The sequence below is a fragment of the Schistocerca serialis genome, chromosome 7 (assembly GCF_023864345.2).
Source record: "Schistocerca serialis cubense isolate TAMUIC-IGC-003099 chromosome 7, iqSchSeri2.2, whole genome shotgun sequence".
Taxonomy (NCBI): domain Eukaryota; kingdom Metazoa; phylum Arthropoda; class Insecta; order Orthoptera; family Acrididae; genus Schistocerca; species Schistocerca serialis.
In genome coordinates, this window is record NC_064644.1 from 355,546,399 (window position 1) to 355,570,463 (window position 24,065).

Below are 24,065 nucleotides of genomic sequence, written 5' to 3' on the forward strand. Positions count from 1 at the left end.
TGGAACTTAGTTTTTTTTTTGTTTTTTTTTTTTTTTTTTTTACACCAGAAGTTAATTATTAGTGGAAATCTGTGCTGCTTTTTTGAAGTTGCTGGAAATTCTCTGAGAGAGTTAACTACTCTGCATATTCCTCTAAAAAATTTTCCATTTAACCCCTATCCCTTTCCCATAATTGTGACACATTCTTCTGCAGTGTGGCGAAAGTGGTAAACTACCCCAGCTTAGAGTACTCGATAGTGGACCCACCAACTTTCTCCCATCCAGCACCTTTAAGTTTGCTTCCACTGCACCTGTTGAGAACTTTACTGCCACTGAACCAAAATTATTGAAGTTCACGAGCACTGGTCGGCTGACGTCAGCCTGTTGCTAATATAAAGCACTTTTATTTTGAATCAGCGGTCTTCTGATTGGTTTGATGCAGCCCGCTATGAATTCCTCTCTTGTGCCAACCCCTTCATCTCAGACCAGCACTTGCACCCTATTTCCCCCTCAATTACTTGCTGCATGAATTCCAATCTCTGTCTACCTCTACAGTTTTTGCACTCTACCATTCACTCTGATACCATCGAAGTTGTTCTGCGATGTCTTAACAGATGTCCTACCGTTCTGTCGCTTCTTCTTGTCAGTGTTTTCCATACATTCCTTTCCTCGCCGATGCTCTGGAGGACTTCCCCATTCCATATTTTATCAGTCCACCTAATTTTCAACACTCGCCTGTAGCACCTCATCTCAAATGCATCGATTTTTATCTTTTCTGGTTTCCCCAGTCCACGTTTCATTACCATATAATGTTGTGTCCCAAACGTACATTCTCAGAAATTTCTTCCACAAATTAAGGCCTACGTTTCATACTAGCAGACTTTAGTTGGAAAGGAATGCCCTTTCTACCAGTGCTAGTCTACTTTTTATGTCCTCCATGACACTCCATCTTTGGTTATTTTGCTGTCTAGGAGCAGAATTTCTTAACTTCATCTACTTCGTGATCACCAATCCTGATTTAAGTTTCTTGCTGTTCTCACTTCTGCTGTTTCTCATTATTTTCGTCTTTCTTCGATTTACGCTCAGTCCATAGTCTGTACTCAAGATACAGTTCACTCCATTCAGAAGATCCTGTAAGTCTTCTTCACTTTCACTGAGGATATCAATGTCATCATCTAATCTTATCACTGCTATCCATTCATCTTGAATTGTAACGCCGTTCTTGAACACTTCTTTTACTTCTGACATTGCTTCTATGATGCATAGGTTGAACGCTTTACCTTTCCTAAAGTCAAACAGTCATCTTACTTTCCTAAAGTCAAACAGTCATCTCACACACCCTTAAATTTCCTTGCCATTCTTATGTATGTTATTCTTGTCAGTAACTCGGGTGTAGGAGCTGTTAAGCTAACTCTGCGCTAATTCTTGCACATATCGCCTCTTGCAGTCTTCAGAATTGTGAGGATGATGTTTTTCCTATAGTCAGATGGTATATCGTAAGACTCGTACAAGAACACACCAACGTGAACAGTCGTTTCGTTGCAATCTCCTCAATGATTTCAGAAATTCTGTGGAATGTTATCTACCCCTTCTGCCTTATTCAAGCTTAAATCTTCCAAAGCACTTTCCAGTTCTGATTCTAATACTGGATCCCCTACTTCTTTCATATCCTCTCCTGTTTCTTCTTCTACCAAGCCATCAGGCAAGTCTTTCCTGTGATACAGGCCTTCCGCTGTCTCCTCCTTATTTAACAGCGGAATTCCCGTTTCACTCTCTGTGTTACCACCCTTACTTTTAATTTTGCCGAAGGTTGTTTCGACTTTTTCCCAGAACATTTTTGTACTTTCTGGTTTCATTGATCGACTGAAGTATTTCTTCTGTTACCCATGGTTTCTTCGCAGTTACTTTCTTTGTACCTATGTTTTTCTTTCCAACTTCTGTGATTGCACTTTTTAGAGATATCCATTCCTCTTCAACTGTACTGCCTACGGAGCTATTCCTTACTGCTGGATCTATAACCTTAGAGAATTTCAAGCGTATTTCGTCATCCTTACTTCTGTATCCCATTTCTTAGTGTATTGATTCTTGCTGACTAATCTCTTACACTTCAACCTACTCTTCATCACTGCTATATTGTGATCTGAGTGCATATCTGCTCCTGGATGCACCTCACAATGCAGTATCTGATTTCGGAATCTCTGTCTGACCATGATGTAATCTAACTGAAATCTTCATGTATCACCCGGTGTTTTCCAAGCACACCTCTTCCTTTTGTGATTCTTGAACAGAGTATTTTCTGTTAATAGCTGAAATTTAATACAGAACTCAATTAGTCTTAGTACTTTCTCATTCCTTGTCCCAAGCCCATATTCTCCTGTAACCTTTTTTTCTACTCCTTCCCCTACAACTGCTTTCCAGACCCCCATGACTATTAGATTTTCATCTTTGTTTATGTACTGTATTACCCTTTCAATATGCTCATATACTTTCTCTATCTCTTTATCTTCAACTAGGGACGTCGGCATGTGTACCCGAACTATCTTTCTCGGTGTTTGTTTGCTGTCGATTCTGAATAAGAACAACCCTGTCATTGAACTGTTCACACTCTTTGCCCACATTGCTATTCATAACGAATCCTACTCCGGCTATACTGTTTTCTGCTGCTATTGATATTACCCTATACTCATCTGACCAGAAATCCCCGTCTTCTTTCCAGTTCACATAAGGGGCCCGTATTTTATCTGGATTGAGCCTTTTCATTTCCCTTTTCAGGTTTTCTAGCTTCCCTACCATATTCAAGCTTCTGACATTCCATGCCCCGACTAGTAGAGCGTTACCCTTTCGTTGATTATTCAATCTTTTTCTCATGTTCACCTTCTTTTGGCAGTCCCCTCCCGGAAATTCGAATGGGGGACTATTCCGGAATCTTTTGCCAATGGAGAGATCATCATGACCCTTTACAATTAGAGCCCACATGTCCTGTGAATACACGTTATATGTCTTTAATGCAGTTGTTTCCATTGCCTTCTGCAACCTCATGCCGTTGACCATTGCTGATTCTTCCCCCTTTAGGGGCAGTTTCCCACCCTAAGGACAAGAGAGTGCCCTCCTTGACAAGGACGTTGGCAGAATGAGGGAACTTCTTATGCCGGAAGTCCTCGGCCGCCAATGCTGATTATTAATCAAAATTTAAGCGGTGGCGGGTTTCGAACCAGGGACCGAGGAGTTTTGATTACTAGTACAAAAAAGGGCTAACCTTAGACCACAGGTGCACCTTCAGCAAATCCTAATCCTACGTGGACGAATGAAACCTATCACCTACTAGAGAACTCAGTCGACAATGAGGTTGGTCAACATTTCTTATTTGAAGTACATTCTGACTTGCCACGGGTACCTGCGAGCCATTATCCAGTAAAACTTACATACTCTTCCTCCTACAGAGGCGCACATACAATAGTTCTCCACTGGTTACACATTTTTACTTACATTTACTGGTAAGGCCACACAGTGGTCGCAACGCTCTTGCTTCTTTTTAGCGATGTAGTGCGAATCCCACCCAGCGTCCATCTACCCTGCGCATGCGGAAACCTAAGTGTATATTGCCTTTGGAGTTTCCAGTCCATTTATACTTCCCACGCTATGATTCCTCGATTTCCTGCAGCTGCGTAAAATGTGAGAAACAATCAACACTTACTAACCATTCAGATTATCATGTTACGATACGTAGGTGATATATTTATACTATACAGTAGTTCAGATAATGACTGTGCGTAGTTTGTACGTCGTCTGAACTCACTGCAGGATGAAACTGAATTTTCAGCGGAACATAGTGTGGATAATTTCTTACCGTATTTGGACCTAGGTGTAATTATAGAAGGCGCTACTTTCTCTTTTGATGTTTTTCGGAAGCCTATTCCTACCAGCACGATGATCCATCAATCCTCTAATCATCCCATGAAGTATCAAACGGCACGGTGACACCGTTAACATAGCATACCGCTTATAAAGGAAGACTTTCAACAAGAATATGGCACTGTTCAGAATACAGTGTCCTCGAATTGTGCCGACAGCGATGTTGTGGGGAAATCACTAAGGAAATTCTCAGTAAGAAAAGGTCCTCTCGCTCTGTCCATTCGGCGATCACTATTGGTTCGAGCAAAACGTTGCTTCCATCTGATCAAAATAGTATCAGAAAAATTTATCACAGATTTTTATTTGGGTAATGTTTCGGAATATGTTGGCAGAAAGAAAAAAATAAAAACAACCCCAGCATTATTTATTATAAGGAATGTTGACAGTAGATACAGGGATAATGAAAAGGCCGAATACATTAGCTATAACAGCTCTGGGTCTCACAAAATTGCCTGAAATGGCAGCCCTCAGAGATCTATAGGTCAGGTAAGCAGCAATTTTAATATACGGTTTACAGAGCTAGTAAACTTCGTATGTTTTGGAATAAATACATATCATGAAGACATTAAAGCGAGCTCCAGTTCAGCTTTGAAAATCAGATTAAAAGAGACACTACGATATCTTATCGAATTCTGATTATCTGCCGGCCGGAGTGGCGGTGCGGTTCTAGGCGCTACAGTCTGGAGCCGAGCGACCGCTACGGTCGCAGGTTCGAATCCTGCCTCGGACATGGATGTGTGTGATGTCCTTAGGTTAGTTAGGCTTAATTAGGTCTAAGTTCTAGGCGACTGATGACCTCAGAAGTTAAGTCGCATAGTGCTCAGAGCCATTTGAGCCATTCTGATTCTCTGAATTGCCGGCGGTAGTTACTCAGATGATTTTCACGTTAATTTAGCAGCTGTATGATATTCAAATACCACTCCGTTGGTAATTTTGTAATATTGAGGTACTGATGTAAAGCAGATTATATTTTATTTTTCATTTTATATCTACAACAAACTACCGAGTTTTGAAATTTATGTAATTTCATTTCCAGCTTTCAGTTGTTTTCCTAGTTATGATTTCCTCCTTGCAGCTGTTCGTGTGTTCACTTTGTTTCCCTCTTTGGTACCGTGACCTTCCGCTTCCCAGTGTACTGCTATCCTCCACGGGCTGATTACACCTCATCGGCCTGTTAATAAGACGGTGGAAGTGCGCACATCAAGCGAGATTTTAAGTTTTTCTTATAATGGTTTCATACATTTGGTGTCATATATCCCACATGGTGTCATCCGGTAAGCTATTTTTCAGATTTTTTCCATTCATGACGTTTCGCTTCCATACTGTAGTATTATTTTTTGGATGATATTTCCCGTCTACTTATAGTACTTTCCCTAGACATTAGTTAATTTTTAGGCATTTTGTCCCCGTTCACAGTAGCGTCCCATTCATTATTTGTTTCCCCCGCGGTTTTTCCTAGGCCTGGCTCATTCAGCAGTCAAGACTTGTGCATTTTGACAAGTATATTTTGGGAGCACTCAGTTATACTATGAAAACTCACAGTGTGGTTTGACTCTTAACGTGAATAACTTCCCGACAGCTGGGACTCGATGTCCGTCTACATTACGGAAACATAACCATTGTGAGTACTTGTCATTGTTTTTTGTTAAATACAAGGCTATGGTTTTGTATTCTAGTATTTAAAAAATCTTGCACAGCGATTTGTATTCTTGACAGATAAACCTGAAGATGCGTCCATATTGACGTTAAACCGATAGCTGTGAATAAAGCACCTTCGCGCAGCTAAGCGGCTTTTGGAAACACCTCATCATTCCTGACTTTTTAATTGTTAAAATTTTTATAATAATTTGAATGGTTATTGAGTACTGAGTGTTGTTACTGTTATTTACAATGTCTCTGTGCTGTGATTGCTCCCCGTAGAAAATGTTTTGCATGCGAAAAATATGTCCAAACTGTCCACACTTACAGCATGTGACTTCAGTGTTAAGGACCATCCTACTTCCTCTAGGGTTCCGTCAGTTCCTCTCAGAGTCTTTGCAGTTACCAAGCCCCATTTAATGACTTCAGAAACTCTGATCATACCTTACGGAGAACTTCAGCTGGCAAACAGCGCAGGAATGCGTCCAGCATCCTTTCTTCTGCCTCTAGGGGAGTTCATTTGTTGGCATTGTCATAACTGTAAGTTCATACAGGGGTTGGGCAAAAATATGCATGATTCAGTATTAATATACATGTTAGCCAAATCTACAGGGTGTGCTGTTGTATATGATGACGAACGGCACGTGTGCAAAGTCTTCAATATGTCATAAGTGTCAGTCGTGATCAGAACTGCGTTCTGTGTAAGTTATGAGAGCATTATGTCAGAGACAAAATAACTGGGACGTTGCCATATTGTTGGTGTTCGTATGATGGATGTTTCCGTAATCAAGGTAGCAGATACACATGATGTTCAAAGAGACACCATATCGAAATTTTTTGCCAAATGAAGCGAAGGCGGAAACATACCATCCGTTAAGTCACAACACGAACAAAAGTGTGTGTTGAATGGTTTTGACGGACGGTCTCTGAAGAGGACTGTGACGAAAAATATTGGATGACAGCTGAAAAAGTCGCTACAGTACTCGAAGTCGTACTCGCGAAACCCTGTTGGGAAACTGAAGTCTTCTACATGAAAGACTCCTCGCAAGAGACACGCCAAGTACACAAAAAAGCAGTGCGAATGCTCACGGGCTCTTCTAACTCACGGGACACAGTAACAGAAATTTTTAAATAATCTCAACTGCCAAGAACGCTCACAAAGTGCCCTAATACCTAACGCCAATACCATCCACAAACTATGCACATGTCGTTTCCCTGGACCAAATGTGTTTGTGACACCCAATCTTGGCAGGTGAAATAAACGCATAAATACGTAAATTAATATTTCTCAAACTGGTAACAATTCATTCGCACAAATGTCCTGATACATGGCACGCAATTCTCGTGAATGCAAGGGGAAGTAACCTTAAAAACGGGTACAACTGAAAAAAAAAACCCGAAAACTCACTTCGAAGCAATTTGTTTACTTGTTGATTTATTTGATTTTCATTCTGTTCGCAATTCAAAAAATGTTCAAATGTGTGTGAAATCTTATGGGACTTAACTGCTAAGGTCATCAGTCAGTAAGCTTACACACTACTTAACCTAAATTATCCTAAGGACAAAAGGACAAACAAACACACACCCATGCTCGAGGGAGGACTCGAACCTCCGCCTGGACCAGTCGCACAGTCCATGACTGCAGCGCCTTAGACCGCTCAGCTAATCCCGCTCGGCTGTTCGCAATTATGCGGGGTGGAATGTCTCAGATATTGTCACTCTCTAGAGCTCCTATGTTTCCAAGCAGATCCCAGAGATCCCAGTAGATCACGCTACAGGGTGACAGGACAGTACACAAGGCGAGTTGGACCAAGGTCGCCGACGCATTACAGACCCAGGTGAAGACAAATATGTGGCCTGCTCTGTGTTGCGGCGTCGTATGGATACCGTCAGAACACTCGAGGTAATGTCAGAAGAGCCACTGGAATCGCTGTGTGCGATCATACTGTAATGAATAGGTTACGGGAAAGGACCTTATGACCCAGACGACCTATTTGAGCACCCCGCTTGACACTACAACATATTGCAACTCACCTTCAGCTCTGCCGTTTCTGTGTGAACTGGCAACTTTGTCACTGGCGAAACGTATTATTCACAGATGACGCAAGATGATGGACGTTTCCGTGTACGGAAACTCGTGGTGAGAAGTACCCAGCAAATTTTTCCAGGAAATCGACAGATTTCCAATGTTCTGTGATGTGGTGCGTAGGTTTCCTTGTTGAGAACAACAAGGATCTTGTCGTCTTCCATGGTCGCCTTACCGGCAGGAGGTACATCGGACAAGTCCTGTTGGACCATGTGGTGGTTAGTGCATACGGTGATGGCCCTGAATTTCTTCTAAGGACCCAAGTGTGAGGGTGTCAGCGGGGATGTGTTGCGAAGCCTGCACACTGAAGTAATGCAGTGGTCGGCGGTGAGTCCCGACCTAAACCACATCGTGCATATGTGAGACATGCTTCAGAGACGTTTTCGAGGTCGGTCTGTTTCCACCACAGACTCTCATAGAACTCCCATGGGCCCTCGTTGATGACTGAGGACGGATACGACACGGTGACCTCCGCAGACTTACACTGGCGGAAAGAAAGTCGCAATACCAAGAAGGAGTTTTACTAGATAAACGAAAGTTAGTAGGTCTGTTTGTTCATCTGAAAGATGACTTCTGTTCAGAATTAGTGCCAGCCGCGAAAGAGTGTCGCTAGTAGCTCCACTGTGAAGACGCATACCCCGTTTGCTTTAAATGCACGTGTGCGTTAGTTACCTCTGAGAAAGGACGTAGTAAGTTGATGTTAGTCAAGAATGTTTTCAGGCGACAAAGACGCCATTATCAACACCGCACTTTGTTCGAACGAGGTCGTGTAATAGCGCTACGGGAAGCAGAATGTGCCTAACGCCATACTGCAGAAACACTTGTCAGTAATGTAGCCATTGTACATGATTGATAGTAGCGCTGGTTACGAGAATGAACGATCGCAAGAAGACAGGGCTCTGGACGGCCACGTGTCACTACCGAAATGGAAGACCATCGTGTTCGGCATAAGGCTCTGGCGCACGGTACTGCTTCTGAAGCAGCAATTTGAGGAGTAATTGGCATCACGATGACACAACGAACCGCTACAAATCAATTACTTCAAGGACAGTTCCGAGACAGTCGCCTTTTAGCGTGCATTCGCACCTCCCCTGCGACTTCAGTGGTGTCAAGCTCATTGGGGGTGGACGTCTGTTGTGTTTTCTGATGAAAGCTGGTTTTGACTCGGTGCCAGTGATCGCCGTGTGTTGGTTAGAACGAGGGCTGTTGAGGGCCTGGAACCAACCTGTCGGTGTGCTAGACACATTGGACCTACACGTGGTGATATGGTCCGAGGTGTAGTTCGGGTATGACAGCAAGAGCCCTCTCGCGGTTATCCCACGCACCCTGCTTGCAAATTTGTGCGTCAGTCTAGTGATCTGACCTTTGTGCTCTCATTCAAGAACTGTATTCCAGGGGGGGGGGGGGGGGGAGGGGCGTGTTTTCCAACAGGACAACGCTCGCACCGCTGTTGTATCTTAGTATGCCCTGTAGAGTTTCAACATGTTGTTTTGGCTTGCTCGATAACTAGATCTGTCTCCAGCCGAGCACATATGGAACATCATCCGACGACAACTCCGGCTGTAGCCGTTCCTGTATTGACCGGCCAAGTGCAAGAGACATGGAATCCATCCCACTAACTGACATCCGGCACCTCTAAAACACAATGTATGCACGTTTGCAAGCTTTCATTAAACATTCTGGCGGTTACGACGCTTATTAATGTACCAGCGGTTCGCATTTGCAATGGCTTTTCTCGCGCTGATATTAACCTATGATCTTGCAGTCTTAACCACTTAAATATGTTACCAATACAAATGTATTCCCGCAACTTCATTACTCTGCATTAATTACTTTTTGGTACTGTGATTTTTCCAAACATTATAGATGCCAGACAGTGATAAACGCTGACGGGGGGCACAAAGCTACTGAGGCTCTGAAAGTCGACTGAGAAGCAACCAGGATGACGGAATGAATGATTGTTTCCACTTTCTTTTCGTCATCTGTCTGTCATTTCAGTTCTTTTTATGTAAACAATCGAGGATATAATGTTGTTTCGTAGTGCAGTTAATTTGTTAAAGATAAAGATTTGATTTGGTAACATACACAGTCCATAATTATTGCTGAATGGTGTACGGTAGACGCCCAAAGTCACGTTCCTTAATTCTTTTGAGCAGTGTATCTTCCTTATAACGTCACGTACTTGCAACGCCACCAGGAGGTATTCACTGTCGCGGTGGTGGGCTGTCGTCATAATGTTTTGGCTGCTCGGTGTATATGAATGCACACAACCAGCAGATAGAAACTGACGTGAGCCGTCACGAAGCAGCTGAAATGCGCCATCAACAAAGATTATCTATTTGTTTAGACTCGTGTTGTTGATGACTGTTAATCTCTTGGTTTACCACCAAGGCACAACGGATGAACTACAGTGGTTCCTTAGAGAATGCCCTTCCTGGCTTTCAGGTCTGCTAGGAGGTTTGCGTTCATCAGAGCGACGAGACATTTCCACTAGCACGATGCAGCTTCTCCTGATTTCAGTGTTGGTGGCGTCGGCTTCGCAGTAGTCTGCCGAGAACACAGTAGGCGTTGATTGTTACGGAGAGGTTAACCCACCCCCTCCACCTTAACCTCTTACGATGTACGGAATCTCGGAACCAAATACAAGGAATCTTCGAGCCCGTTTCGTGGAAGGCTGGGAGACCGTACACGACACTGCAGACATACGTTACATATTTATTGCCTGACAAAAGACGTGAAGCATTCTTAAGGTGAGGAGGAAACGAATTCGAGCTTCGCATTTTAAGAGTGTAGACGAGGCTATTTCAGTGATTACAGAATCAGGTCAGATTTACAAAGAACCTGGAAAATGTGAGTCCACATAAAAGTATGACGTTTCACGCTCCCCTCTCTCTCACCTAGATGCGTGCACTGATTCAGTTGTGAAGCGTGTCGAAAATCTGTTGTATCGTCTCCTGAGGCAATCTGGCCCATAACTGTTGTAACTGACTTCGATATCCCGCATACTAGGACCGAGGTGACATCCGAATTCTGTTATATATGGGGATCTTGCTGGCCAAAGGAGTACCTTAACTTCACTAAGACTGTTCATACAGACAAGTGCCATCAGTAGATAGCGTTACCCTGTTACAAAATGGCACCACGAAACTGTCATATGTGAGGTCGCAGGATGTCCGTGACGTATCGCTGTCCCGTCACAGTTCTACATCTACATCTACATCCATGCTCCGCAAGCCACCTGACGGTGTGTGGCGGAGGGTACCTTGAGTACCTCTACCGGTTCTCCCTTCTATTCCAGTCTCGTATTGCTTGTGGAAAGAAGGATTGCCGGTATGCTTCTGTGTGGGCTCTAATCTCTCTGATTTTATCCTCATGGTCTCTTCGCGAGATATACGTAGGAGGGAGCAATATACTGCTTGACTCCTCGGTGAAGGTATATTCTCGAAACTTTATCAAAAGCATGTACCGAGCTACTGAGCGTCTCTCCTGCAGAGTCTTCCACTGGAGTTTATCTATCATCTCCGTAACGCTTTCGCAATTACTAAATGATCCTGTAATGAAACGCGCTGCTCTCCGTTGGATCTTCTCTATCTCTTCTACCAACCCTGTAAGTAGGCTGTTTAGGTTTTTTTATTGGTAACGCCACCTCTGTATGAAAATCACTGGCTATGCTGTGTGCAGTCTGTGGCTGCTTTGCATTGTTGTAATACTCGCCATTGTAGTGTTAGGCAGCTGGATGTGAACAGCGCGTAGCGTTGCGCAGTTGGAGGTGAGCCACCAGCAGTGGTGGATGTGGGGAGAGAGATGGCGGAGTTTTGAAATTTGTCATGAACTGCTATATTTATATATGATGATATCAAGGTAAATACATTGTTTGTTCTCTATTAATATCTTTCATTTGCTAACTATCCCTATCAGTAGTTAGTGCCTTCCATAGTTTGAATCTTTTATTTAGCTGGCAGTAGTGGCGCTCGCTGTATTGCAGTAGCTTGAGCAGCGAAGATTTTTGTGAGGTAAGTGATTTGTGAAAGGTATAGTTTAATGTTAGTTAGGGCCATTCTTTTGTAGGGAAATTTGAAAGTCAGATTGCGTTGCGCTAACAAAATATTGTGTGTCAGTTTAAGCACAGTCACGTATAATTGATCAAAGGGGAAGTTTCATATGTCGACCCTTAGCCGAGGATACCTCACTGGAATCTTCTGATTTTTTTTTTCTTGTAGTTTGTGTAATTAGTGTAGCTTTTGTTTATTGCTAGCGCGTAATTGTAGAGAGAATCTCCTTTGTAGTTGCAGTCTTTCATTGTTGTACAGTAAAACAGTTGTGGCATGCATGTAGATTTGCACCAAGTATTTCGCAGCTGCAATTAACTAGATATTATTTTCAGTGTTATGTTAATGTGTTCTCTTATTTTTGCTCTTCAAATTGTGCTTTTCTGTGTTATCGTGAAATACTGTGACAATAATGGCGTGTGAAAAACGTAATACTAGGCTCCAAAGTAAATTGAGAAATGACAGTGAAGACGAAAGCAGTGTGTTAGCGCCGCAGAGTAATGAATTAACTAATGTTCAAAGTAGTAATTTGGTAATTGTGCATAGGGAAATGGAGCGGGCGGCAAACAATGGTGTAGGCAGTGAAACAGTTAGTGAACAGGGAAGCATTATCGATCGATCGCTCGGCAACAGCTCGCCTCAGGAAACCGAAATGACAGGCACAATTTTGCAAATACTGTAGATTCAGGTTTTGCGTCCTCACCGTTTGCTCAAATAAGTCAAGACACATTTTCTGCTTGTCAAAATGTGAATGTTGCCGGTGCAAATGCACTGCCGAAAAGCGTAGAGGAACAGATTCCAGACACTAATGCATTGTTATTACAATTAATACAACAAATGGGACAAACACAGCAAAAGCTTCAAAAGTTAGACACAATGGAACAAAATCTTAAAAAGTTAGACGCAATGGAACAAAATCTTCAAAAGTTAGACACCACACTTGAACAAACACGTGAAGATTTAACTACTGAGTTACATAACATTGAATCGAAATGTCAAAAAGTCTGTAATGACGTAAAAACAAAAATTTGTGAGCATTTTCAACCTATTTTTTCGCGGCATGAAAATGCATTACAGAATCACGAAGCAGCTATAAAAGAACTGCAAGCCATTGTTCATGAAAATCATGAGACCTTGTGGGCTAAAATTGACTCAGTTGCATCTACCGATTCGGTTACGCAACTTGCAATAACTCAGGAAAACTTAAAGGACACAGTAGATTCAATTTCAACACAAATGGACACTCTGAAACTTGGTTCAGAAAAACACACTGAGGAAATGTGTTCACTATCGGAGAAAGTAGCCGAACTTTCGGATCAGGTCACTAACTTATCTACAAAGGTAGATGATGATCTGAATGACACAAGACCTGTAGCCTTCACTGACACAGAAGAGTATGAACAAATTAGAAAATTCAAACAGAATCAAAATCAAATCAATACACAGTACAAAAGAGAAATCCGTGAAGTACAAGATCAGCTGACACAGGTAATAAAGAATTACGTATTTCAGAGGATACTCGCGCCCCAATACGGGAAGAGGGACACAGAAATACGGAACAGCCACAAAATAATAACACAGGGCATTTCGGAAGTTATGAAAGAAATTGGCAATGTGCACCGAATTTTGATATGGAACGGCCGACACGACCTAACAATGACCGATATGCGACTCGCCGACATGATGATTTTGACTATAAGCTGTTCATTACTACACATAAATTCAAAATATTTAAGAATTCTGGCAACGACATTCATCCACAAGCATGGCTCCATCAATTCTCGCATTGTTTTCCTCCCAACTGGTCGTTAGAACACAGATTAGAATTTATGTGTGGCTACTTGGAGAATGAACCAGCTGTAAGAATGCGATCGGTAATTCACGATTGCCACAGTGAAGGAGAGTTTTACCATGCCTTCCTCTCAGCATATTGGTCTCAAGCCACACAAGACCGAGTAAAACATAGCATCATAATGATGAAACGTTTCGAACAATCTGAATTTTCCAGTTTTATGAAATATTTTGAAGACATGTTGCATAAGAATCAGTATCTTTCAAACCCATACAGACCCTCAGAACTCATCCGCATTTGCTTAATCAAACTGCCTGAACATTTACGACATATTATTTTGGCAGGACGTTGCAAAGACGGCATTGAAGCATTTCAGGGACTGTTACAAGAATTGGAAATTGACACTGACAATCGCGGAATGCGGAAACAGGAACACAACAATTACAGGTCACATCCGTCACAATTCCTCGATAATAACTGGACGCGACAACGCTATTCTCACAGCACAAATCGTGACCAAAACAGACACCACCCGTATGACAACCGTTGGCAGAGTAGTAATAACTACAGGGAAAGATCTCCTTGGTAATGACTATCACAGAGACAATAAGAGAAACAGACAATATGGGAACCAAAATAATTATTATCAAGGGAGACAGAATAACTTCAGATGCAACGGTCCAGCGCGCAGTTACGATTCAGGGAGAAATTCTCCACCACGTGACCGACAAGAAAGGAACTATGGAATCTACCGACATGACGACAGACGATATGATCGTAACGACAGACCTGAATTGCATCAGAACTGGCGGGATTCAAACAGAGCAGAGCCCTCTCGACAAAGTGAATTTGTAGAAGTTAGGTCTCCAAACCCCAATAACGACGCGCGCCAACAAAGACACAATAGGCAATGACTCATACCGCTGGCAGCCACAAAACGTACTTATGAAACTTCCCCTTTGATCAATTATACGTGACTGTGCTTAAACTGACACACAATATTTTGTTAGCGCAACGCAATCTGACTTTCAAAATTCCCTACAAAAGAATGGCCCTGACTAACATTAAACTATACCTTTCACAAATCACTTACCTCACAAAAATCTTCGCTGCTCAAGCTACTGCAATACAGCGAGCGCCACTACTGCCAGCTAAATAAAAGATTCAAACTATGGAAGGCACTAACTACTGATAGGGATAGTTAGCAAATGAAAGATATTAATAGAGAACAAACAATGTATTTACCTTGATATCATCATATATAAATATAGCAATTCATGACAAATTTCAAAACTCCGCCATCTCTCTCCCCACATCCACCACTGCTGGCGGCTCACCTCCAACTGCGCAACGCTACGCGCTGTTCACATCCAGCTGCCTAACACTACAATGGCGAGTATTACAACAATGCAAAGCAGCCACAGACTGCACACAGCACAGCCAGTGATTTTCATACAGAGGTGGCGTTACCAATAAAAAAACCTAAACAGCCTACTTACAACCCTATCTGGTACGGATCCCACACTGCTGAGCAGTATTCAAGCAGTGGGCAAACAAGCGTACTGTAACCTACTTCCTTTGTTTTCGGATTGCATTTCCTTAGGATTCTTCCAATGAATCTCAGTCTGGCATCTGCTTTACCGACGATCAACTTTATATGATCATTCCATTTTAGATCACTCCTAATGCGTATTCCCAGATAATTTATAGAATTAACTGCTTCCAGTTGCTGACCTGCTATTTTGTAGCTAAATGATAAGGGATCTATCTTTCTATGTATTCGCAGCACATTACACTTGTCTACATTGAGATTCAATTGCCATTCCCTGCACCATGCGTCAATTCGCTGCAGATCCTCCTGCATTTCAGTACAATTTTCCATTGTTACAACCTCTTGATACACCACAGCATCATCTGCAAAAAGCCTCAGTGAACTTCCGATGTCATCCATAAGGTCATTTATGTATATTGTGAACAGCAACGGTCCTATGACACTCCCCTGCGGCACACCTGAAATCACTCTTACTTCGGAAGACTTCTCTCCGTTGAGAATGACATGCTGCGTTCTGTTATCTTTAATCCAATCACACAATTACTCTGATAGCTCATATGCTCTTACTTCGTTCATTAAACGACTGTGGGGAACTGTATCGAACGCCTTGCGGAAATCAAGAAACACGGCATCTACCTGTGATCCCGTGTCTATGGCCCTCTGAGTCTTGTGGACGAATAGCGCGAGCTGGGTTTCAGACGACCGTCTTTTTCGAAACCCATGCTGATTCCTACAGAGTAGATTTCTAGTCTCCAGAAAAGTCATTATACTCGAATATAATACTTGTTCCAAAATTCTACAGCAGCTTCCCTTAATCACCGCCAGTCGTGACCTGAAATCATACCCCATCCCTCCCAAAACCATGGCGACACGAGTAACACAGTTCTGTCTCTCCAAAACATTGGAAGAATGGGACCTCTCCAGTTTGCTGCCAAACTCGCCAACGGTGGCAGAAACGCAGTTTATCACTGAAAACAATGCGATCCCATTTATCAATAGTCCATGCTTCCCAGTCACGACACCACTCCTAACGCAGCTATTTTTGATGTGGTGTTAATGTCAGTCTGCGTGTGGGATGGTAATTCCATAAACCCGCTGCTACTATCCTCCTACCAATGGGGTGTGGGATGGTACAGTATATTGCATGCCTTATTCTCCCATGGCAGGCGCAGTTGTAAAGAAGTTACGATGTTGTTGGTGCACAACGTGGTGATCCACTCTTGCCAGTGGTCAGACGTGGTCGATGGGAAGACTGACGACGCATCTGCGAGTGTACCGTGATTGTCAGGAATCCGGTAAAACATCAAATCTACGACATCGCTGCGGCCGGAAAAACGACCTACAACATGACCAACGACGACTGATCCTGCAGGACCGGGACCAGCGACGACTGAAGAGAATCGTTCAGCGTGACAGAAATGCAACCCTTCCGCAAATTGTTGCAGATTTCAGTGCTAGACCGTCAACAAGCGTCAGCGTGCGAATGATTCAACGGAACATCATCGATATGGGTTTTCGGAGCCGAAGGCCCACTCGTGTACCCTCCATGACTGCTTGACACAAAGCTTTACCCCTCGTCTGGGTCCGTCAACGCCGACATTTGACTGTTGATGACTGGAAACATGTTGGCTGCTCGGACGAGTCTCGTTTCAAATTGTATCGAGAGGGCGGACGTGTACGGCTATGGAGACAACGTCATGAAACGATGGACCCCATATGTCGGCAGGGAACTGTTCAAGCTGGTGGAGGTTCTGTAATGGTGTGGGGTGTGTGCAGTTAGAGTGATACGGCACCCCTCGTACGTCTACATACGACTCTGTTAGGTGACACGTACGTAACCATCCTGTCTGATCACCTGCATCCATTCATGTCCATTGCGTATTCCGGCGGACTTCGGCAATCCCAGTAAGACAAAGCGACACTCCACACGTCCAGAATTGCTACAGAATAGCCCAAGGAACACTCTTCTAAGTTTAAACACTTACGCTGGCCACCAAACTCCCTAGACACGAACGTTATTGAGCATATCTGGGATGTCTTGCAGCGTTCTGTTCAGAAGAGATCTCCACCTTCTCGTACTCTTAGGGATTTGTGGACGGCCCTGCACGATTCGTGGTGTTCGCTCCAACAGTACTTCAGACATTACTCGAGTCCATGTCGCGTCGTGTTGCGGCACTCCTGCGTGCTAGCGGTGGCTCTACACGATATTAGGCAGGTGTACCAGTTTCTTTGGCTCGTCTCTATATATCGTACCACGCCTTGGAATACTAAACACGAACATACCTAAAACATTCTGGCGGACGTACTACCTGTCACAGAGAATTGCAAACCTAATAATGTACATACCAGCCAATGGTGTCTACGTGCAATAAGTTACATTGTGATCTGAACACGTCTTCTGCGTGCTTCACGCTTTATGACAGGCAGTGTGTATGTGAGGAACGTGCCCTGAATATTAGCCACAAATTCTTACACCAGACAAGCTTTTACTTTACTGATGAAACGTACAACAAAATATAGACGTAGCATCTGCTATTCTTACTGAGCACAACAAATAGGTTACCAATACAACACAGGCAGTGTTTTTGTCCGTGCGTTTTTGTGTGTGTGTGTGTGTGTGTGTGTGTGTGTGTGTGTGTGTTTTGTGTGTATATGTGTGTGTGTGTGTGTGTGTGTGAGAGAGAGAGAGAGAGAGAGAGAGAGAGAGAGAGAGAGAGGAAGAAAGAGAGAGATCAATGAAATTATTAATAATCAAAGTACTGGTAATATTAGTAGCAAGTACTGGTAGCGGTAACAATAGCAGAATCACAAAATCATGAGGCGCGAATTCTCTCAGGAGGCTCACTATCACAACGCAGGCAAGACATTAAATTCTACCCTTTTTTCTTTTCATTTCCAGACGTTCTTAAACAAACATTTGATTGTTAATAGATGCTTCCGACTTCTTGGGAATCACACACTACTCATCGCAGCAAATCACTAACGGAACGTCAGGCAGCATTCCATCCATGCAGTATGATATCGGGGCTGTCAGCGGCCTCTTAGATGGCTACCCAGTAGTTGATTCTTCACCTGTTAAAGACGTAAGTACCCCAACATCTCACTGGTTAACTGAAGCACAGGGAAAGTAAATGAACTCATAGAGAGTAAAAGTTCATCAACCTAAAAGGCACGACACTTTAAATTCGGAGGTCTGAATATAGAGGTAGAGCTTTCTTGGATGTATCACATTCAGAATCGTGTGCAGAAGCTGAATGCTTCTGCTTTCACTGTAAGACTAAGGTGCCTTCCCATCGAAAGTGGAAATTGAAAGATTGTTTACTTTTCTTATTTTTACTTTTTCTTACACTGTGGACTACGATGGGACAAACGAGTGCATTCAAACATTTTCTCATCCCAAAAAAGTACTATCAAAACGATATGTCCTAGTAACCCGCTATTTTTATGTAGTCTGTTGTTCGAGCATCTCAGAATTCTTCTTCTACACCTGCAGAAAATCCCTCTCGTGGTAAGTGTGATCAGTAATGTCAATTTTTTGAAAAAGAAGCGTTGCATTCTCATTGCGAACACTAGGAGAAAAACAATTTTCACTTGGTTAATATTACCTTTGTCACTGTTCAGAAAGCTACACACCACTCTACCTGTGTTGCATTTCTTTAATCTTTGTGCTAAAGGTTCGCGACTTTGTGTTAGTTGTGTGAATATACCATTGAAAAACTTTTGCATTCTGTAAATTATGTTTGTAGGGAACCCTTTATAACATGTCCGAATATTTTTAGCCCAAATTGTTTTATGGAACGTAAGGAAATCAATAGATATAAATAAATAAATTTATTGTGGTGTACATTATGTAAGTCCTTGGTAGGTAAGACCAGAAGTTCTCAAGAACGGCACTCCAACCTTACACATGAGGAGAGTTTCCTTTGGAGTTCGATTACGATCGCAAATGTCGATGTACAGTGAATTTACAGGCGTGGGCTTCACACTGGCCGTCGCCATTCTCCTCAAACCTCAAATCACTTTTCAATACGTCTTCTCTTGCACCACATTTTACTCAACTTCGGGGAAAACTTCATATTTAGGGGAAAAGACATGTGCCATTAAGGTGTGTAATGTAATGCAATAGATTAAGCCATACTTTTACAACATGTTTGGCTTACAAGAGTCATTGGCATTATGCTCTCTGTAATAAGCTGTAGGGTAGGAGTAGCTAGGAAATTAGATTTTCGTTGGCCTGTAAATAAACCATAATAGTAAGAGATTTTGGATGAAAGTAAAATCATTTATTTGTAGGAGTCGGATTTCGTCTTTAAAAAGTACCCAAAATGTTTGCTTTATCATTTGTTCGGCAATTACCCAACATGTGAAATTTAGATTTCACTGATTTATGGGAATTAATTTACATCCTACTTACAGGATAACAAGTTCCTATGCGGTATGTATGACATAATTAACACGAACAGTGATGCAATTAATAGAGCAGGAATAGATCGAAATATAGTTCGACAGCTTATGCGTCAACTACTGCAGCTGTAGGACATTAAGGATCTCAAAGTGTAAGTCAGGTGGGGAATATAAAACTTTTATTCAGTCTAAGTAAGTGAACAATTGACAACGAATATTACAGAGGAATGTTCAAAAACTAAACTAAAATGACACTAAAACCTGTGGGACTTATGTTTAATTTAAAGACTGCAGGAATCAAAAATGAATAAGAATTCTTCGAAATCTGGGCAGCACGCAAAAGAAAGATAAATAAAACTAATATTTAATTTGAGTAACTGATTATTCCAGATAAATAACAAAATGAGAAAAATGTAAGCTGCTTTCTGAGCTACTTCACGGACGAAACGTACATTCTTCAAATACAGTGGGGTGCCAGTCAGCACCAGATGATAGTTGGGAAGCAAAACCTCTGCTGTCCAAGTTCTCTCCTGTAGCTCATGATTCTCAAGCGCAATTCCCATTCAGAAATTGCAAACGGCGTCATTGCGATCCAGGAGGCTGGTACTGGTTTCGAACAGTCTCTCTCCATTGCTCAGCACCATCTGCACTGATTCTTGTGGTTGGTGCATTACTTTGGAGGGAAGCACCGAACTTTCTCACGCTAGAGAAGTGCTGGCAGGCAGCTACCCTTTGATGAACAGACAGAAAGGCAAATTTCACCTTTAGGCACTCCTCGGAGGAAAGCTGTGGAGGCCAACGTCAGATTGGAATGTATACCGCAGAGACAGGCTGGACAGTGAAGGAGGAGGTGTGTTTATAGCGATAAGAAGTGCAATAGTATCGAAGGAAACTGACGGAGATCCGAAATGTGAAATAATTTGGGTGAAGGTCACTGTTAAAGCAGGCTCAGACATGGTAATAGGATGTCTCTATAGGCGCCCTGGCTCAGCAGCTGTAGTGGCTGAGCACCTGAAGGATAATTTGGAAAACATTTAGAGTAGATTTCCCCACCATGTTATAGTTCTGGGTCGAGATTTTAATTTGCCGGATATAGACTGGGAGACTCAAACGTTGATAACGGGTGGCAGGGACAAAGATTCCAGTGAAATTTTTTGAAGTGCTTTATCTGAAAACTACCTTGACCAGTTAAACAGAGAACCGACTCGTGGCGATAACATATTAGACCTTCTGGTGACAAACAGACCCGAATAGTTTGAAACAGTTAACGCAGAACAGGGAATCAGCGATCATAAAGAGGTTACTCCATCGATGATTTCAGCCGTAAATAGAAATATTAAAAAAGGTAGGAAGATTTTTCTGTTTAGCAAAAGTGACAAAAAGCAGATTTCAGAGTACCTGATGGCTCAATACAAAAGTTTTGTCTCAAGTACAGATAGTGTTGAGGATATGTGGAAAAAGTTCAAAACCATCGTTCAATATGCGTTAGATGAGTATGTGCCAAGCAAGATCGTAAGAGATGGAAAAGAGCCACCGCGGTTCAACAACCGAGTTAGAAAACTGCTGCGGAAGCAAAGGGAACATCACAGCAAACATAAACATAGCCAAAGTCTTGCAGACAAACAAAAATTGCGCGAAGCGAAATGTAGTGTGAGAAGGGCTATGCCAGAGGCGTTCAATGAATTCGAAAGTAAAGTTCTAAGTACTGACTCGGCAGAAAATCGTAAGAAATTTTGGTCTTATGTCAAAGCGGTAGATGGATCAAAACAAAATGTCCAGACACTCTGTGACCAAACTGGTACTGAAACAGAGGATGACAGACTAGCGGCCGAAATATTAAATGTCTTTTTCCAAAGCTGTTTCACAGAGGAAGGCTGCACTGTAGTTCCTTCTCTAGATTGTCGCACAGATGACAAAATGGTAGATACCGAAATAGACGACAGAGGGACAGAGAAAGAGGAAAGAGGAAAGGCCGCTGGACCTGATGGGGTACCAGTTCGATTTTACACAGAGTACGCGAAGGAACTTGCCCCCCTTCTTGCAGCGGTGTACCGTATGTCTCTAGAAGAGCGTGGCGTTCCAAAGGATTGGAAAAGGGCACAGGTCATCCCCGTTTTCAAGAAGGAACGTCGAACATATGTGCAGAACTATAGACCCATATCTCTAACGTCGATCAGTTGTAGAATTTTGGAACACGTATTATGTTTGAGTATAATGACTTTCCTGGAGATTAGAAATCTACTCTGTAGGAATCAGCATGGGTTTCGAAAAAGACGGTCGTCTGAAACCCAGCTCGCGCTATTCGTCCACAAGACTCAGAGGGCCATAGACACGGGATCACAGGTAGATGCCGTGTTTCTTGACTTCCGCAAGGCGTTCGATACAGTTCCCCACAGTCGTTTAATGAACAAAGTAAGAGCATATGGACTATCAGACCAATTGTATGATTGGATTGAAGAGTTCCTAGATAACAGAACGCAGCATGTCATTCTCAACGGAGAGAAGTCTTCCGAAGTAAGAGTGATTTCAGGTGTGCCGCAGGGGAGTGTCGTAGGAGCGTTACTATTCACAATATACATAAATGACCTTGTGGATGACATCGGAAGTTCGCTGAGGCTTTTTGCGGATGATGCTGTGGTATATCGAGAGGTTGTAACAATGCAAAATTGTACTGAAATGCAGGAGAATCTGCAGCGAATTGACGCATGGTGCAGGGAATGGCAATTGAATCTCAATATAGACACGTGTAATGTGCTGCGAATATATAGAAAGAAAGATCCCTTATCATTTAGCTACAATATAGCAGGTCAGCAACTGGAAGCAGTTAATTCTATAAATTATCTGGGAGTACGCATTAGGAGTGATTTAAAATGGAATGATCATATAAAGTTGATCGTCGGTAAAGCAGATGCCAGACTGAGATTCATTGGAAGAATCCTAAGGAAATGCAATCCGAAAACAAAGGAAGTAGGTTACAGTACGCTTGTTCGCCCACTGCTTGAATATTGCTCAGCAGTGTGGGATCCGTACCAGATTGGGTTGATAGAAGAGATAGAGAAGATCCAGCGGAGAGCAGCACGCTTCGTTACAGGATCATTTAGTAATCACGAAAGCGTTACGGAGATTATAGATAAACTCCAGTGGAAGACTTTGCAGGAGAGACAGTCAGTAGCTCGGTATGGGCTTTTGTTGAAGTTTCGAGAACATACCTTTACCAATGAGTCAAGCAGTATACTGCTCCCTCCTATGTATATCTCGCGAAGAGACCATGAGGATAAAATCAGAGAGATTAGAGCCCACATAGAGGCATACCGACAATCCTTCTTCCCACGAACAATACAAGACTGGAATAGAAGGGAGAACCGATAGAGGTACTCATGGTACCCTCCGCCACACACCGTCAGGTGGCTTGCGGAGTATGGATGTAGATGTAGACGCAAATTTAGATGCTGTTGGCAAGCAGATTAACACGAGGAGCTGTCAACAATAGGTACAATGCAGTATTTCGGGAAACGGGACCATTTCCGCTAAAACTGGCGACCACCCAGGAGCTGCTCATTCCCTGCTTTGGCTGCGCCATGAAAAATCTTCTGCCGAACCTACGAGAATCTCCCGATTCCTGTAGAATCACTCCCTTCTGGGGAGAAGACGAATATTTTCCACTCCAAACAAAATGTAGCAAGTTCACATGACTAATGATAATATAATCGTAACAAAATCACCAAGTAGTTTGCGATACACGTGTTACAAAGTCTTATCTGCATAAATAGTATGTTCCGAAAGTTCTTCAGCGATTGCTTTCAAATTTTGACACAACATTGCATTCGAATACAAGCGTGTTTTTATATACCTACAGCAGCAGCAAATGTTATGGTACATCTACATACATATGCGCAAGCCACCATACTGTTCTTGATGGAGGATACCTAGTACCACAGCTAGTCTCTCTCTCTCTCTCTCCCTCTCTCTCTCTCTCTCTCTCTCTCTCTCTCGTTGCACTCACGAATGGCGTGAGGGAAAAGGTGATTCCTATCTCCTTCCGTACAAAGCGTGATTTCTCTTACCTTGTATTTGTGAGGCGTCTAAAAATCCAGTCACACAGTCTGGTTAAACATCATGAGAGTTAATTAAAATAAAATTGTTTTTCGACATTTATGTCTAGAACAACAGACATAGAAAAGTATTCTGATCAATTTTGGAACTAAGGTTGTAGATAGGCAGTGCCTATGTTTATTGTTGTTATAAAGAGCTGTTAGACAATTATAGTCATCTTGTACTCTTGATGTTGTAGATAATGTCACAGCTCACTGTTCTGTGAAGTAGAAGGGGTATGCTCTCTGGTAAAAGGTCAGGGTTTGAAACGTTTTTGGACCAAATCTTTCTCCTTGCTATCGATGGTCCGGCGTAATGCATTCATGAAACAGTTATGCCAATAATCAGTTCCTGCTCACTTTTGAAAAAGTGCCATTGGATGAACGTTTAAATAAGAGATTTATTTATAACCACTTTTCTGTAGTTGATCAGAATCAAAGTCAAAACATTCTTGAATATAAAAACTTTCATACATGGTCGAATCTTTACAAATCCTACATAAAAACAAAATACTATGAGAATAAGTCCCAGATTTATCTCCCCCATGTCTGTTCTCCACAA

At 42.5% G+C, this 24,065-nt stretch overlaps 1 protein-coding gene across 2 annotated transcripts in view; it reads left to right on the forward strand.

The window, feature by feature from the left end:
• The window catches only part of LOC126412681 (myrosinase 1-like), a 189,013-nt gene that overhangs the window by 104,908 nt on the left and 60,040 nt on the right, over positions 1-24,065 (forward strand). For both annotated transcript variants that reach the window (XM_050082388.1, XM_050082387.1), the window contains exon 9: positions 17,940-18,091. In XM_050082388.1, the coding sequence (XP_049938345.1) occupies positions 17,940-18,091 (152 nt within the window). The remainder of the gene's footprint in view (positions 1-17,939; positions 18,092-24,065) is intronic.